Source organism: Bubalus kerabau, chromosome X, assembly GCF_029407905.1.
Source record: "Bubalus kerabau isolate K-KA32 ecotype Philippines breed swamp buffalo chromosome X, PCC_UOA_SB_1v2, whole genome shotgun sequence".
NCBI lineage: Eukaryota > Metazoa > Chordata > Mammalia > Artiodactyla > Bovidae > Bubalus > Bubalus kerabau.
The window spans coordinates 102,342,945-102,356,727 of NC_073647.1; the positions used below are offsets into that span (position 1 = coordinate 102,342,945).

The following is a 13,783-nucleotide window of genomic DNA, read 5'->3' on the forward strand; positions in this document are numbered from 1 at the left end:
AGGAGAAGATCAGACCTAGGACTTAACTGTAAGGGTAGCAGAACTTCAGAGAAGGTTGAATTCTCAGGCCCAGTACATCCCCTATTCCATGCTCAGGGGCCTAATAGGACATGAGTGGAGCCCTGAGATTGGGATGGGGATGTCTGGGAAGATGCATTTAACACCCTGACCTTACAGATTCACCTGAACCCACTGGGTCTGCAGAAGTAGCCCACTTCTTGTTAGAATATAGACCTTCCCTTTGCTCGAAGATGATGCACAGGCCTTGAATGAAGCATGTGCCTTATAAAACAATTCTTCTTCCTCTCAGAATCAACGTCCCTTCCCCTCCTGGCAACTAGATCAATAACCAGGGTCAAATCCTAGCACAACCTGACTGGAGAGGTTCTCAGCTTGCAAAGGAAGGAAAGGAATGATAACGTGCAAGCTGAAGAATCTGGCTAACATGTATCAGCAGGAGCTGGGAAAGCATGCCTGAGACTGGATGCTGAGGACAATGGATCAAGGGAATGAAGCATGAACTTGGAGCACTGTCCCAGGACACAGAACTTAAAACCACGGTAAGGACTCTAGGAAATGTTGCTGATACAATTTTTGGATGACTTGTGGAAGCCTGGCAAGAACAGTGGCCCACACCAAGTGAAGTAGAAACACCAGACTTCAGTGGCAGATTGTGGAGGAAAGGATCAAAGGGCTCAGAGAAGCTGATGTGTTAGAGAAGATACACTACTCCAGTCTGGAAAACCAACTAGCTGACTATATTCTATGGGAGGGCCCAGAGCGTATACCCAAATTACAAATGAGGGATAGGTTGGTGAGAGTAGCACCAGACATGTTGAGAAGCACAGTAGAAGGAAGGTCATAAATGAAGTCCCAGCCCAGTTCCTGCTCACAGTGGGTACACTGGGTCCACAGGTCTACCTAGTGATCACTTCCCCAGCTCACAAACACCTAATTGGAATGGACATATCTGTAGTTTTCAGAACCCCTACATGAGTTCCTTGGCCTATGGGGGAAGAGCTATGGTAGCTGGGAAGTTCAAATGGATGCCTTGGAAACTATTCCTGCCTTCTCTGAGCAAAGCTATAAGTCAAAGACAATATTGTATCTATCCTAAGGGTGATGGTAGAAATTAGTGTCCCTCTGAAAGATCCAAAGCATGCAGGGGTGTTAGTCCCATCATGTATATGTGCTTAGTCGCTCAGTCATGTCTGATTCTTTGTCACCCCATGGACTGTAGCCTGCCACGCTCCTCTGTCCATGGGGATTCTCCAGGCAAGAATACTGGAGTGGGTTGCCATGCCCTCCTCTAGGGGATCTTCCCAACCCAGGGATCAAACCCAGGTCTCCTACATTGCAGGTGGATTCCTTACTATCAGAGCCACCAGGGAAGCCCAAGAATACTGGAGTGGGTAGCCTATCCCTTCTCCAAGGGAACTTCCTGACCCAGAAATTGAACAGGGGTATCCTGCATTGCAGGTAGATTCTCTACCAGTTGAGTCACCTGGGAAGCTCAGTCCCATCATATCTCTGCTGGATTAACCAATTTGGGCCCTGAGGAGGCTGGATAGATCCTTGAGAATGCAGACTACTGCAAGCTCAACCAAATGGTAGTACTGATTTAAGCTGCAGTACTAGTCATGCTGACATTGCTGGAGCAAATGAAAAGATCTCAGGTATGGCAGGTGGCCACTGATATAGTGAATGCTTTTTCTATTTTGATCAAAAGATCAGAGACGTTTCACATTCATCTGGGACTGACCACAATATACATTGATGGTCTTGCCATAGGGCTAAGTTATCTTTCTCACCCTATGTTATCATATAGTCGAAGGAGAAATGGACTATCTGGACATCCCAGGGACTATCACATTGGACTACTATAACAATTACATCATATTGATAGGCAAGATGAGCAAGAGTTGGTTAGCACACTGCATTGGTAAGACACATGCACTCCAGAGGGTGGGAGGTAAACCCTAAAAACACTCAGGGTCCTGCCATATTAGTACAGCTTTTAGGGATTTGTGTGTCCAAGGTATGCCAGAACAGCCCCTCCAAATCATAGGGCAAAGCATCGCATCACACACCTCCCACTATGATGAATAAAAACACAACAGATGGGAAGATTCCTCAGGTTCTGGAGGCAGCATATTCCACACCTGGGAATACTGCTCTGATCCATATTTCAGGTGACATCTAAGGCTGCTAGCCCTGAACAGGTCCAGGCTGTGGTACAAGCAGTCCTGCCACTCAGGGTATATGATCCAGCAGATCCTACGATACTGCATTGTGGGGGAAAATGCAGTGTGGAGCTTATGGGATGCCTGATTGGGAGGCCCCTGGGGTTCTGGACCAAGGCCATGCCATCTGCAGCAGAGAATTACACAGCTTTTGAGAAACAAATCCTGGTACAGTACTGGATCCTGGGTGAGACAGAATGCTTGACCACAGGGTACCAAGGAACCATGTATCCTGGTGCCTGTTATGAGCTGGGTCATGCCAGGCCCACCAAGTAATGAACAGGCCCAGCAGCCAGGATCAATCCCAGACAGGGCCAAGCAAGCTGTCTGAGCAAGTAACCTGGATGCCTGTATCATCCACACGGTTGTGTTACTGCCTCCCTCAGCTCACTAAGATAACTCCTTAGAACCAGCAGATGAAGGGAGAAAAATCTTAAGCTTGGTTCACAAATGGGTTGGCTTGCTATGTGGGTGGAATGGACAAAAATGAACAGGGGTGATCCTATAGCCCCATTCAGAGTGGCCTTGAAAAACAGTGGCAAAACTCCTAAGGGGCAGAGCTTTGGGCTGTGCACCTGGTCATCTGTTTTGTTGGGAGAGAGCAGAAACCCAAGATTCAAATTCATATTCACTGATGGGCAGTGGTAAATGGCTTGGCTGATTAGGCAGAGGCCTTGAAGGAACAATATTGGAAGATCAGGAAAAGGAGGTCTGGGACACCGAAATGTGGGTGGACAGATGGGATTGGAGATGAAACGGAGTGAAGATCTTTGTATTGTGTGTTAACACCCACCAGATAGCATCCACCCTGAAAGTGGCACGAAGCAACCAGGTAGCTAGAATGACTCAGCCAAATGATGTCAGCCAGTTTCTGGAATCAGCTGCCCCAGCGCTGGCAGATGGGCACACATATGAAGTGGCAAGGGTAACAGAGATGGAGGCTGAGTGTGGGGCCTATGGCATCATTGCTGAATGTCCAACCTGCCAGCATCAGAGACCAATATTGGGTCCCCAACACAGCACCATCCCTTAGGAAGGCAACCAGCCACTCTGCGGTGAGCTGACTACACTGGACCCCTTCTACTCTGGAAAGAGTAATGATTCATTTTGACTGGAATATTCTATATATGAGTTTGCTTTTCCTGACTACAGGACCTTAGCCAGCATCATTGTCCAAGGGCTTACATAATATTCGATCCACCAGTATGGCATCCCACACAGCAGTGAAACAAACTGAAGGACACACTCCACAACCATGAAATCAACTGACATTTTATACTGATGACATTCTATACCACACCATGCAGAAGCTGCTAGTCAGACAGAGTGATGGAACAAATTGGTATATCCACAGCTAAGATTTCAGCTTGGAGGTGATACTGTGCAAGAATGGGGTACCATCCTCCAAAACACAGTATATACCTTAAATCAATGAACATTGTTTGGGCTGTGTTCCTTACAGGTAGAATACACTGGTTTGGGAACTCAGAGGTGAAAGTAGGAGTGGCCTAGCTTACCATCAATCCCTGGATCCACTTTTGGAATGTGTGTTTCCTGTTCCCTCAGGGCTCTGCAAGGTTAAAGGTCCTGATTCTACAAGGGGGAACACTGCTACCAGGGGACACAGCAAAAACCCCATTACAGTCTAAGCTTTGACTGTTACCTGGACACTTCAGGTTTCACAAGCCAATGGATAAGAAGATGAGTCTGTCTCAGCAGGCGCATAGACCCTGATCATCAGGAGATAGTTGCTGTTGTTTAGTTGCTAAGTCGTGCCTGACTCTTTGCAACCCCATGGACTGTAGCCCGCCAGGTTCCTCTGTCCATGGGATTTCCCAGGCAAGAGTATTGGTGTGGGTTGCCATTTCCTTCTCCAGGGGATCTTCCCAACCCAGGGATCGAACCCAAGTCTCCTACATTAGCAGGTGGATTCTTTACCATTGAGCCACCAGAGAAGCCCAGGAGTTGATAGGGCTGCCATTAAACAATGGGGGCAGGGGAGAATATATCTGGCCCCCAGGCTATCTGCTTTGACATCTTGTTGGTATTTCTTGTTCAACACTGAAGGCAAATGGACAAGTACAGCAGTCATAGCCTGAGCAGATGGGGACCAGGAGCTCAGGGGTCCCTCAAGGATGAGGGAATGGGTCACTCACCAGGTAAGTCACTGTGACCAGGAGAGGTGCTAGCTGAGGGTAAGGGGAATCTAGATTGTGTAGTACAGGAAGGAAACAATGTATCATTTATTTATGCCACATTTATCAAACTACAGTGGAGGCCGTAGTTTGTCCCACTAACTGTGTTCTTTCAAGTGCACTCCAGAAAACAAGACCAATTAGAATCCTAGAAACTCTGTTCCCAGATGGAATGAACTTACTTCTGAAAAGCAAGTGAATCTGAGAAGTCCTGGGGGTTGCCTATGTGCTCTACTCAGATCTTCAAGCCCCTCCTTCTTGTCATAACTGTCCTACAGGTTCTGGGAATATCTGCTGCTGAAGGCTCACAGTGCTGTCCATCACTGGGAACTGCCCCCTATAGCAGGGACTCACCTTCTGCAAGATTATGCCTTCTCCCAGAGGGCAACCTGTAGTCACTGACTGACTAATGCAGGACTACAAAAGCCTGGCCATCCCATCTCAATTGGGACAACTCTGAAGGGTCATCCCATCTCCAGAGCTCCCCAGATGATCGGTTGGAGTAATTGTTGCACAGCACCACAGCTGTTCAACCTTTCCATCTGCCAAGTCCTGCTTCCCCCACTCCTCCTCTGCCACACGCGTTGTTCCCAAGAGCTCTCCCCGATCAATCTGCACACAAATCTCAGAGTCTCAGGGTCTGCATCCAGGGAAGTCTAAGAAAAGAAGCCACAATAAGCATGTTCTATATATATAATATATATTATATAAGACACATATACAGAAAATTTAATATAGGATGTCTTACATAACATATTACATGTTATATATTATGTGTTGCAGTATCTAGAATGTATATAAATATGCATATAGTAGAATGAAAGTTTCAGCAAATAATTACCTTTAATATGTACAATGGGGTCATATTTCCTATTCTATTTTATTTCATTTCATGAAAAGAAACATTCATTTCATGAAAAGAAACATACACATATATATGTATGTGATACTATAAACCCATTGTATAACAAATATATTACAGAATACATATAATATATATGGTACACATTAATGATTATATTTCTTATTGGAGTAACAGTTTCACTAAATAATAATTCCACTTACTATGTGCAATGCACTCTCATTTTTTATTTTCATGTATCAATATTATCATTTATCATCATAAGCCAAAAGGTGACCTACAGCTGGAAAAACACTGGACTAAATGATCTGTAAAAAGAGGTGATGAGTCTCAACTCTGAGTTTGCAGCTTTAAAGCACACAGGACTCAAGACCTAGGAAGGAATGAGAGTGGTGCAGTTTGGTGGGGAAAGCACCAGACTGTACTTAGGTGTACAACCCCATTACAGAGTTTGCACAATTCCTTTTATTCCAGGCTGAAATCCCTAAGCTTGTGTGGTTCTGTAAGTCTGCAAGTTGGTGATGCAGAGTCTCTGTTCCTTGCACTAAACCTGGTGTGTACACAGGCTCTCTCCCTTTACCCATCCCACCCAATCTGTATCAGACACTAAATAAATAGTTGCTAGGTTGACTGGAAGAAAAGACTGAAGCAACTGCTGGGATAAAGGAAGGTTTTAGGGATACAGAAGTGGAAGGGAAGAATAGTTGACAGAATTCAGCAGGTGCTCAGTAAGTGCTTGCTAGACAAATTAGAAGAAAAAGTGGAAAATACAGGAGTTGTGACTATGGAAAGGGGAAGGGTCTTGTCAGTGGTCTGTAGATAATTAATAATTGCTTAATGGAATGAAGGAAAAGGCAGCAGCAACCTGCCTGGAGGGTCGGAGTGAAGAAGGTAAGTCGAAAGGAGGGTGGTTACTAAAATATTCCAGTGGATCTTTCCAAACCAGGGATCAGAACCGCATCTCTTGCATCTCCTGCATTGGCATGCAGATTCTTTACCACTAGCGCCACCTGGGAAGCCCCCAATGTACAGCAAGGGCTTCAATAAGGTTTGTTGACTTCAATAGAGCAAATTTAGCCAGGACGATGGCATATGTGCGAGTGGGTGTTGGTGAAGGAATTAAAACACGTGTTCAATAAATGCTTTATGGATTGAAGGAGAAAAGAGTGGAGGAGTCTGCTGCAGGGATGGGAATGTTGTTGTTTGAACAGAACACAGTAAGAGAGTGATAAATCCTTTTTGGATTAACTGGGGGGAAAGGGCAGTGGGGAAGATGGCTACTATATGGGAGAGGGTTCCTAGTCAGAATGCAGTAGGTACACATCGTGAGTTTTTGAGATTGTGTCATGTGAAAGGCAGGATGGAGATTGTTGAAGGAGGAATTAGGGCTACAGGAGGGGAAGAAGAGGCACTGACTATGGGTTCTCAGTAGTACAGAATAAGTGCTCATTAAAAGATTGTTGGGGCTGAGTGGAGGAGAAGGTATGAAGAATCCAACTGGTGGTTGGGATTAGAAGGAAAAGAAACTGAAGGAGGCTTCTTCCTAGTGTATTGTAGTACATAATAAATGCCTCCCATAGTTGAACACATCAAAGTATGCAACAACTATCGTAGAATGAATAAATGGCTCTGAATAGAGAGAAAGCCTGCTGGGTAAGGGCTCCTGGCAGAGGAGAGGTAATTAACCAGTAAAGAGCTGGTACTCAATATATTTAGGCTGAAGGGGACCCCTGGAGAGAGAGCTCTTGAGACAAGGGCAGGAACTTCCAAGCTTGGAAAGGGGAAGTTGAGAATGGCTCTTATGTAGTAAGTGCTCAGTTAAGTGTTTATTAGCTTAAATAGAAAAAAAGCACTTTGGGGTCTTAAGATTGGGAGAGGGAATCCTAGGGAGACTGAAGAGAGTGAGAAAAGGCTAACTCTTCTAAATTTGGTTCTAGATTTATCGAAGGAAAGGACTCTGTGGAGATGTTGTATGACTGGCACAGGTTATCCTAAGAGTAAAGAAGGGGAATCTACTTCCTACACACAACAGGTACTGCAAATGTGCTCATGCACCCACTGGAAGAAAAGCACTTTGGGGAGGAGGTGTGAATATAGAGCACACAGGAAGCACTACACAAATGCTCACAGGAGCCACTGGAGGAAAATGCCTTTGGGGGAAGGTAATCTAGAATCAAGCACCTGGCAGACAATGACCAAAGGTTCACTGCATCCGTTAAAAGAAAAGGTCTTTGGGGAAGATGAGGGGGAGGCTATGGAAGAGCATATCATCACTGGATCCACTGGAGGAAAAGTCTTTGGGGGAAGGGAAATGGGGATACAGTAACTTGATTTATGTAAGCTTGATTCGCCATCCTTGGGAAGAAAGGCTTTTATGGAGAAGGCACAGAATCGGCACACAGTGGGTACTCCACAAATGCTCCAGGAGTGATTTTTTAAAGAGGTATATGGAAAGACAGATTGAAATGCTCTACACAGTAAGTGAAGATATATGATCACTGTATTAACTGGAGGCAAAGGTCTTTATGGAGAAGGTCTGAGGTTGAGTCATGCAGATGGTGCTCAATATATACAGACTGAAGCCACTGGAGGAAAAGGCATTGGGGCAAGGGTCTGGGGTGACATAAACAGTGGGCACTCAATAAATGCTTGCTGAATACACTGAAGGAAAGAGCCTTTAGAGAAGGCTCACACATTTAGATCAGGCAGTTAATAAAGGCTTGGTGGGTCCACCAAAGGAAAGATCGTTGAAGAAGTAGTTTGAGAATAGATGGTAGGGGAGGCACTCAAATGAATGCCTTCTAGATCCGTCTGTTGTAGGAAAAGGATTTAGAGCCGAGAGTGTGAAGATAAGCCTCACACAGTAGGTTTAAAAATGCTCATAGAACTCATTTAAGGAAAATATGTTTGAGGAAAGGGCTTGGGGATGGGGCATACACCAGGCCCTTAATAAATGCTTCTTAGATCCTTTGGAGAAATAAGCCCTTAGGGGGGCTGAATTGGGGCACACAGAAGGAATTAAATAAAAACTCACAGGATCCATTAAAGGCAATGTTTTGGCAAGAAGCTGGGGTGGGATACACAGCAGGCACTTAATCAATGTTCAGTGAATAGTTTAAAAGGTTTTTGAGGTGAGGGCTGGGGTGGGGCACATAGTGCACTCTGGATACATGCTCACGAGATCAGAGAAGGCCTTAGGGCAAGGACTGAGGAGGACAAAACAGATATCAAGCTCCCAACAAATGTTCACAGAATTCATGTAAGCCAAACGCCTTGAGGAAGGGCTCCCCACTGAGGCACACTGCCGGTACTTGATAAATGCTCACAAGATCCATTAGAGGACAAGACCTTTGGGGCACGGGTTGTGGGGTGCAGGGCACATCAGACTCTTGAATGCTCACAGGATATACTGAAGTCAGGTTTGTGGGATGGAGGCACACAGCAGGCGCCTGATAACTGCTCCCTGTATGGATCAAGAAGCCCTGGGTGAGGGCAGCGGGGAGGCAAGGGCGGGGCACACTGAAAGCGCTTCGTATAATAATTTAAAGGAAGAGGGTTTGGGCGAGGGGGGGCAGACAGAGGGCAAACAAGCGGCGCTCAATACTTGCTCATCATGGGATGATCTGGGGACCCAGAACCGCGGGGGGACGTCCGCAGCAGTGGCTTACCAGTCGGTGTGGGGTTCGTCGATTACCAGCAGCACCCTGGCGGCGGCGCCCCCACGGCCTGCGCCCCCAGAGCCGCCGCCCACCTGCTCGCTGAAGGTGGCGGCCGCGGCCGCCGTGGTCTGCTTGACCGCATTGGACAGCGACGAGAAGAAGCCACCGCCCCCCGAGGACCCGGGGCTAGGGGCAGCCGGAGAGGCCACGGGGGCGACCGAAGAGGCCCTCTCGACAGTGGCGGTCGCAGGACCGGTCGTGGCCCCAGGACTAGGGGCAGCGGGCGGCGGTGGGGGCGGCTGCGGGCGCTGCAGGTCTGTCATGTACCCATTTGGCAGATTGGCCATGAAGTTGCTGTCCGACAGGCGGCGCCGTAGGTAGTTCATGGCTGCGGCGCGGGGCAGGGGGTCTTAGGAGCAGTCTGGTCAGGAGCCGCGGGGGCGGACCGCGAGGGGCCCAGGAGCACCGCTGCGCTCTCAGGCACGACACGTCTCTTCCGCTGCCCGCTGCAGACTGAGGCAGCGCTGAGTCGCCGCCGCCGCCGCAGCGCGGTTGGTCGCGCCCGTGACCCCCTATTTCGCGCCCCGTGTGGTGCAGTCCGGCTGGGCCGGCGGCGGCGCGGACGCGACCAAGGCGACTGCGAAGGGGAGTTTGTGGAGGAGCGGCGAGTGACGTCAGCGCGCCTTCAGTGCTGGGGCGTCGGCGGCGCGCGCCGGCAGGCGGGGGCGAAGGAGCTGTCCGCGGTGCTGAAAGCATAAGTGCGCAAGCGCCACGCCGCATCCTGTCTCCCCTCCCCCGCCTCCGATTGGCGGTGCGCAATTTGGGGATGGGGGCGGGGTGGAAGCCTGTCCGGAGGGTCGGGTGGGTGCATCAGGCAAGCCTCCCACCCTGTCTCATCCTGGTCTTCACATGCACTCGCACCCACACCTAGGACCCTCTGCGGATAGTAGGTTTCCAGTGTTGATATTCACCACAGGAGGCATTTGGCGGGTGGGAATGGAGTTATACTCAGAAACTCAAAAGTAGAGAAATAACCCCTTCACAGCGAGAGCCGAGGGTCACACGCAGTACTCTGCAAGATCAGTTTCCCACATCCACATAGGCTTAGCTAGGCAGAGAGATGGATGCAGGGGTGGTGTAGACAGCATCAGACAGGTGGAGGTGGACACTTGGGTGGAGTGTACTCTTGCCCAGGGTTGGGGGGCGTCCTGGAGGCACACTGGGAATGACACGTATGTGGAGATACATATCGAAATACACAAAAGTAGGGAAACATACGGAGGCATGTACAGAGATAGAACACACTGATCTAAGTATCTATACTGACACAAACAAGCCCAGGGTAATACTCATGGGCATACATGCACATGAATACGCCTACACACACACACACTCACACACACACACACACACACACACACACACACAGAGGCCCCACACAGACACACAGAGACCTAGGGAAACTCACATGAGCATGCACCCCCGGACAAAATGCACCCACAATCATGGACAAACCCAGATCTCCATACAGACACATTCCCTGAAGTCTAGTCCTGACGTGTGTTCATCTCTCCCCACACACACTCGGCCAACAAGCCCCCATCCTTTTGCCCTGGACACAGTCAGAAACCATGATATCCACCTGGCATTGTCAGTGCCCAAGGCTATCATCCTCTGTACCAGAGAGCTTTCCACTGGCAAAGGCAGACCCATCCTAGGGTATGCAAGCTGTAGGTGCCACATGTTCGCCACATGGGCCACATGTGCAAATGATCTTTGTAGTCTAGGCAGAGGTGGGCTGTGAAAGCTCCTATAAGATCCTGATTACAGTGAAGACACAAATTCATTTAAAAATAATAATTCGCTGACTGATTGTACCCAATTCTCACAAAACTATGGAGTAGGTAATATGATTTCCATTTTACAGATGGAATCCAAGAACTCCAATTCATTCTCAAAGGGTCATGTTCACTTTGTGATACATACTTTTTAAAAAAAAAGTATGTGCCAGAAAGGGATGTTAGTGTGGCTGGAGCAGAGTGAGTGAGGGAGATTGTGGCAGGAGAAGGGGTCAGAGAGGTTAGCAGGGTCCAGATGGAGCAGGGCCTTGTGGGGCATAGTGAGTGATGATGGTGGACCAAGTGAGATGGAAGAAGATATGGCAAGAAGTAGGCAGATTTGTAGTCTTTTCTGCCTGAAGAAAATACAGAGATAGAATACACCGATCTAAGTATCTATACTGACACAAGCCCAGGGTAATACTCATGGGCATACATGCACATGAATACGCCTACACACACACACACACACACACACACACACACGCACCACACGGACACACAGAGACAGGCAGATTTGGAGTCTTTTCTGCCTGAAGAACTTTCAAATGAATCATCCACTTATTCATTTGTACATTCTCCATTTATTAAATCTTTGGCGTGTACAAACAAGGTCATGGTGTGAGGTCTGGAGTCAGAGTGCCTGGATTCAAACTGGCCCTCTACTATACTCTTGGAAAAGTGACTTAACATCTCCGAAATTCGGCTTCCTCACCTGTAAAAACAATCACCTGACCAACTCTCAAATATAGGGGTGGGGGAGTGCTGTGACTTCTGCCAGGAGTGTCCTTTCTTTCTCTCTCAAGGATCACTTTTGGCTAAGGTCTCCAGGAAGTCCCCTCTCCCCTTAGGCTCCTACTGTCCATCGCCTCTGCTCCCTCCTCCATCCCAGCCAGCTTCAGTCCACCTGCAGGTCTTTGCTTTGGCCATTCCTTCTCTCTCTCTCTCATGGATGCCCTTTGGCATCCCACATTCCAGTGTTCCCCAGATGGGGAACTGCCCAGAAATTGGGTATTTCCCAACATTGCTAAGTATATGCTCCCGTTTCTGCTCAGTAATGGAAGCAAACAAGCTCTGCTGGGTCTGTGGTGACTTCTCTGAGGGACAGGAGCAGCTGCAGGTCTACAGACCTTTTTGGATCCTCTAGGAGTAAGAAGTCGGGCTCCTTAGGAGTCTGTCTCTAGACTGCCTCTTCCCAGTGGCCCTGTTGCCAGGTTTATAGTACCATGCCCCTCAGTGTCATCCCCTTTCTCCAGGTAGCTCATTTTCCAGAAATTAATTTTTTGTAGAAAAATGAAGAGTTTCCCACCCCCACCCCGAAGGAGTGTCTCAACTCCTCTGCACTAACTTCATCTTCTCCAGCAGGAAGGAACATACAGAAGGGGCTCCAAGAATGTTTTTCTTTGTTGTGCATTGGTGAGCAGACTCTGAAACGCACACCCTTGCCATATGTTTGTAATCAGTATTGTACCCATGTTTATGGGCTTCCCAGGTGGCTCAGTGGTAAAGAATCCACCTGCCAATGTAGGAGCTGCAGGAGACATGGGTTTGATCCCTGGGTCAGGAAGATCCCCTGGAGGAGGAAATGGCAACCCACTCCAGTATTCTTGCCAGGATAATCCCATGGACAGAAGAGCCTGGCAGGCAATAGTCCAAGGGGTCCCAAAGAGTCAGACACAACTGAGCACACATGCACCCATGTTTATAACTCACAATACATATCCATGCCACCTGTGTATGTATGAGCATGTGCACACATATACCCCCACACCCTTATAACTCACACATTGTTATGGTGCACACAGTTGTAACTTCACATGCACTCCACACATACTCAATATATCCTTAATTCTTGCAGAGACCCTATAGGTCTTCCTATCACACATACACAAAGATATGTGCCTCATAATATACACATACAGACAAATTTCTACTTTCTTATAGACGTATAACTTTCTCATACCCTGCAGTAGCAACCAGACTCCCTCACTTAGGCTCATTCCTCTTATGATAACTAATATTCATTGATTTCATCTTTACCCCTACCCATCAATTGATCCATTTTACACAAGGGAAAATTGACCCAGAGAAGTGAGCAGCCTGACAGACTCTGGGTGTCACTATCTCCCATCTGAAGCCTCCCACACAGAGGCACCCCTCCACTCACAGGACAAACTCCTAAACTCTGCTCCTGGCATGGTGTTTCCCAAATGTCTAGCCCATTACCTTTCTATGCTGTTCCCTCCTGGGTAAAATGCAGATAATAATATTGACCTCATATGTTCGTTTTGGGTTAAATGAATTCATGCTATGGAAAGTCTTAAAACACTACCAGGCACACATCCTTGTTCTCTTCACTGGGGAAATACATATCGCTCTGACTCTTCTTCCCCATCTCCCATGATGTCCAGCGCTATTTATACAGTAAGCGTTGCTAAATGTTCAATAAATGTTCGAATGAAAGGATCTCCCATTTTGGTCTGTTCCCTGGCTCAGATGTCTTCTCTACCAGCCTTCCTTCACCAGGAGCCCAGACTTAGCTCTAGTATACAGTAGATGCTAATAAGTGTTGAATGAATGAACGAACCCTAAAGAAATGTGTCTGAGTGTCTTAGGGGCTCCTCCTGGAAGATGCTGACTATACCTTCTCTTTGCTCCTGTCCCAGTTCAGAGCCCCTCATAGGCACTTCCTCGGTTCCCCATCCCCCCACCTCCGCCTCGAGGAGCTATTTGTCGCCGCTAATTGTGGTGTTGGAGCTGGGCTGTTGGGAGTGGGAGGGTGCAGATGTTCGCTCTGCGGGGCTCCAACCCCAGCCACGCCTCTTTGCCGGATTGACGCAGAATCTGCCAGCTGAGGGAGCCTTTAGTAGGGAGAAGGAAAACAAGCACTCCAGCCAATCAGAAAGTGCCTGCCAAGGCATATAGCCAATCAGAAAGCTCATAAATCAGAGCTCTGCAGAGGGACGTGCTGGGTGCCCCAGGGCAC

General features: G+C 48.0%; 1 protein-coding gene across 2 annotated transcripts in view; it reads right to left on the reverse strand.

Annotated features, from left to right (window-relative positions):
- SYN1 (synapsin I) overlaps positions 1 to 9,558 on the reverse strand; it is a 53,707-nt gene extending 44,149 nt beyond the window's left edge. For both annotated transcript variants that reach the window (XM_055563163.1, XM_055563164.1), the window contains exon 1: positions 8,969 to 9,558. In XM_055563163.1, coding sequence (XP_055419138.1) covers positions 8,969 to 9,345 — 377 coding nt within the window. In that variant the 5' untranslated portion in view covers positions 9,346 to 9,558. The remainder of the gene's footprint in view (positions 1 to 8,968) is intronic.
- Positions 9,559 to 13,783: the final 4,225 nt, after the last annotated feature.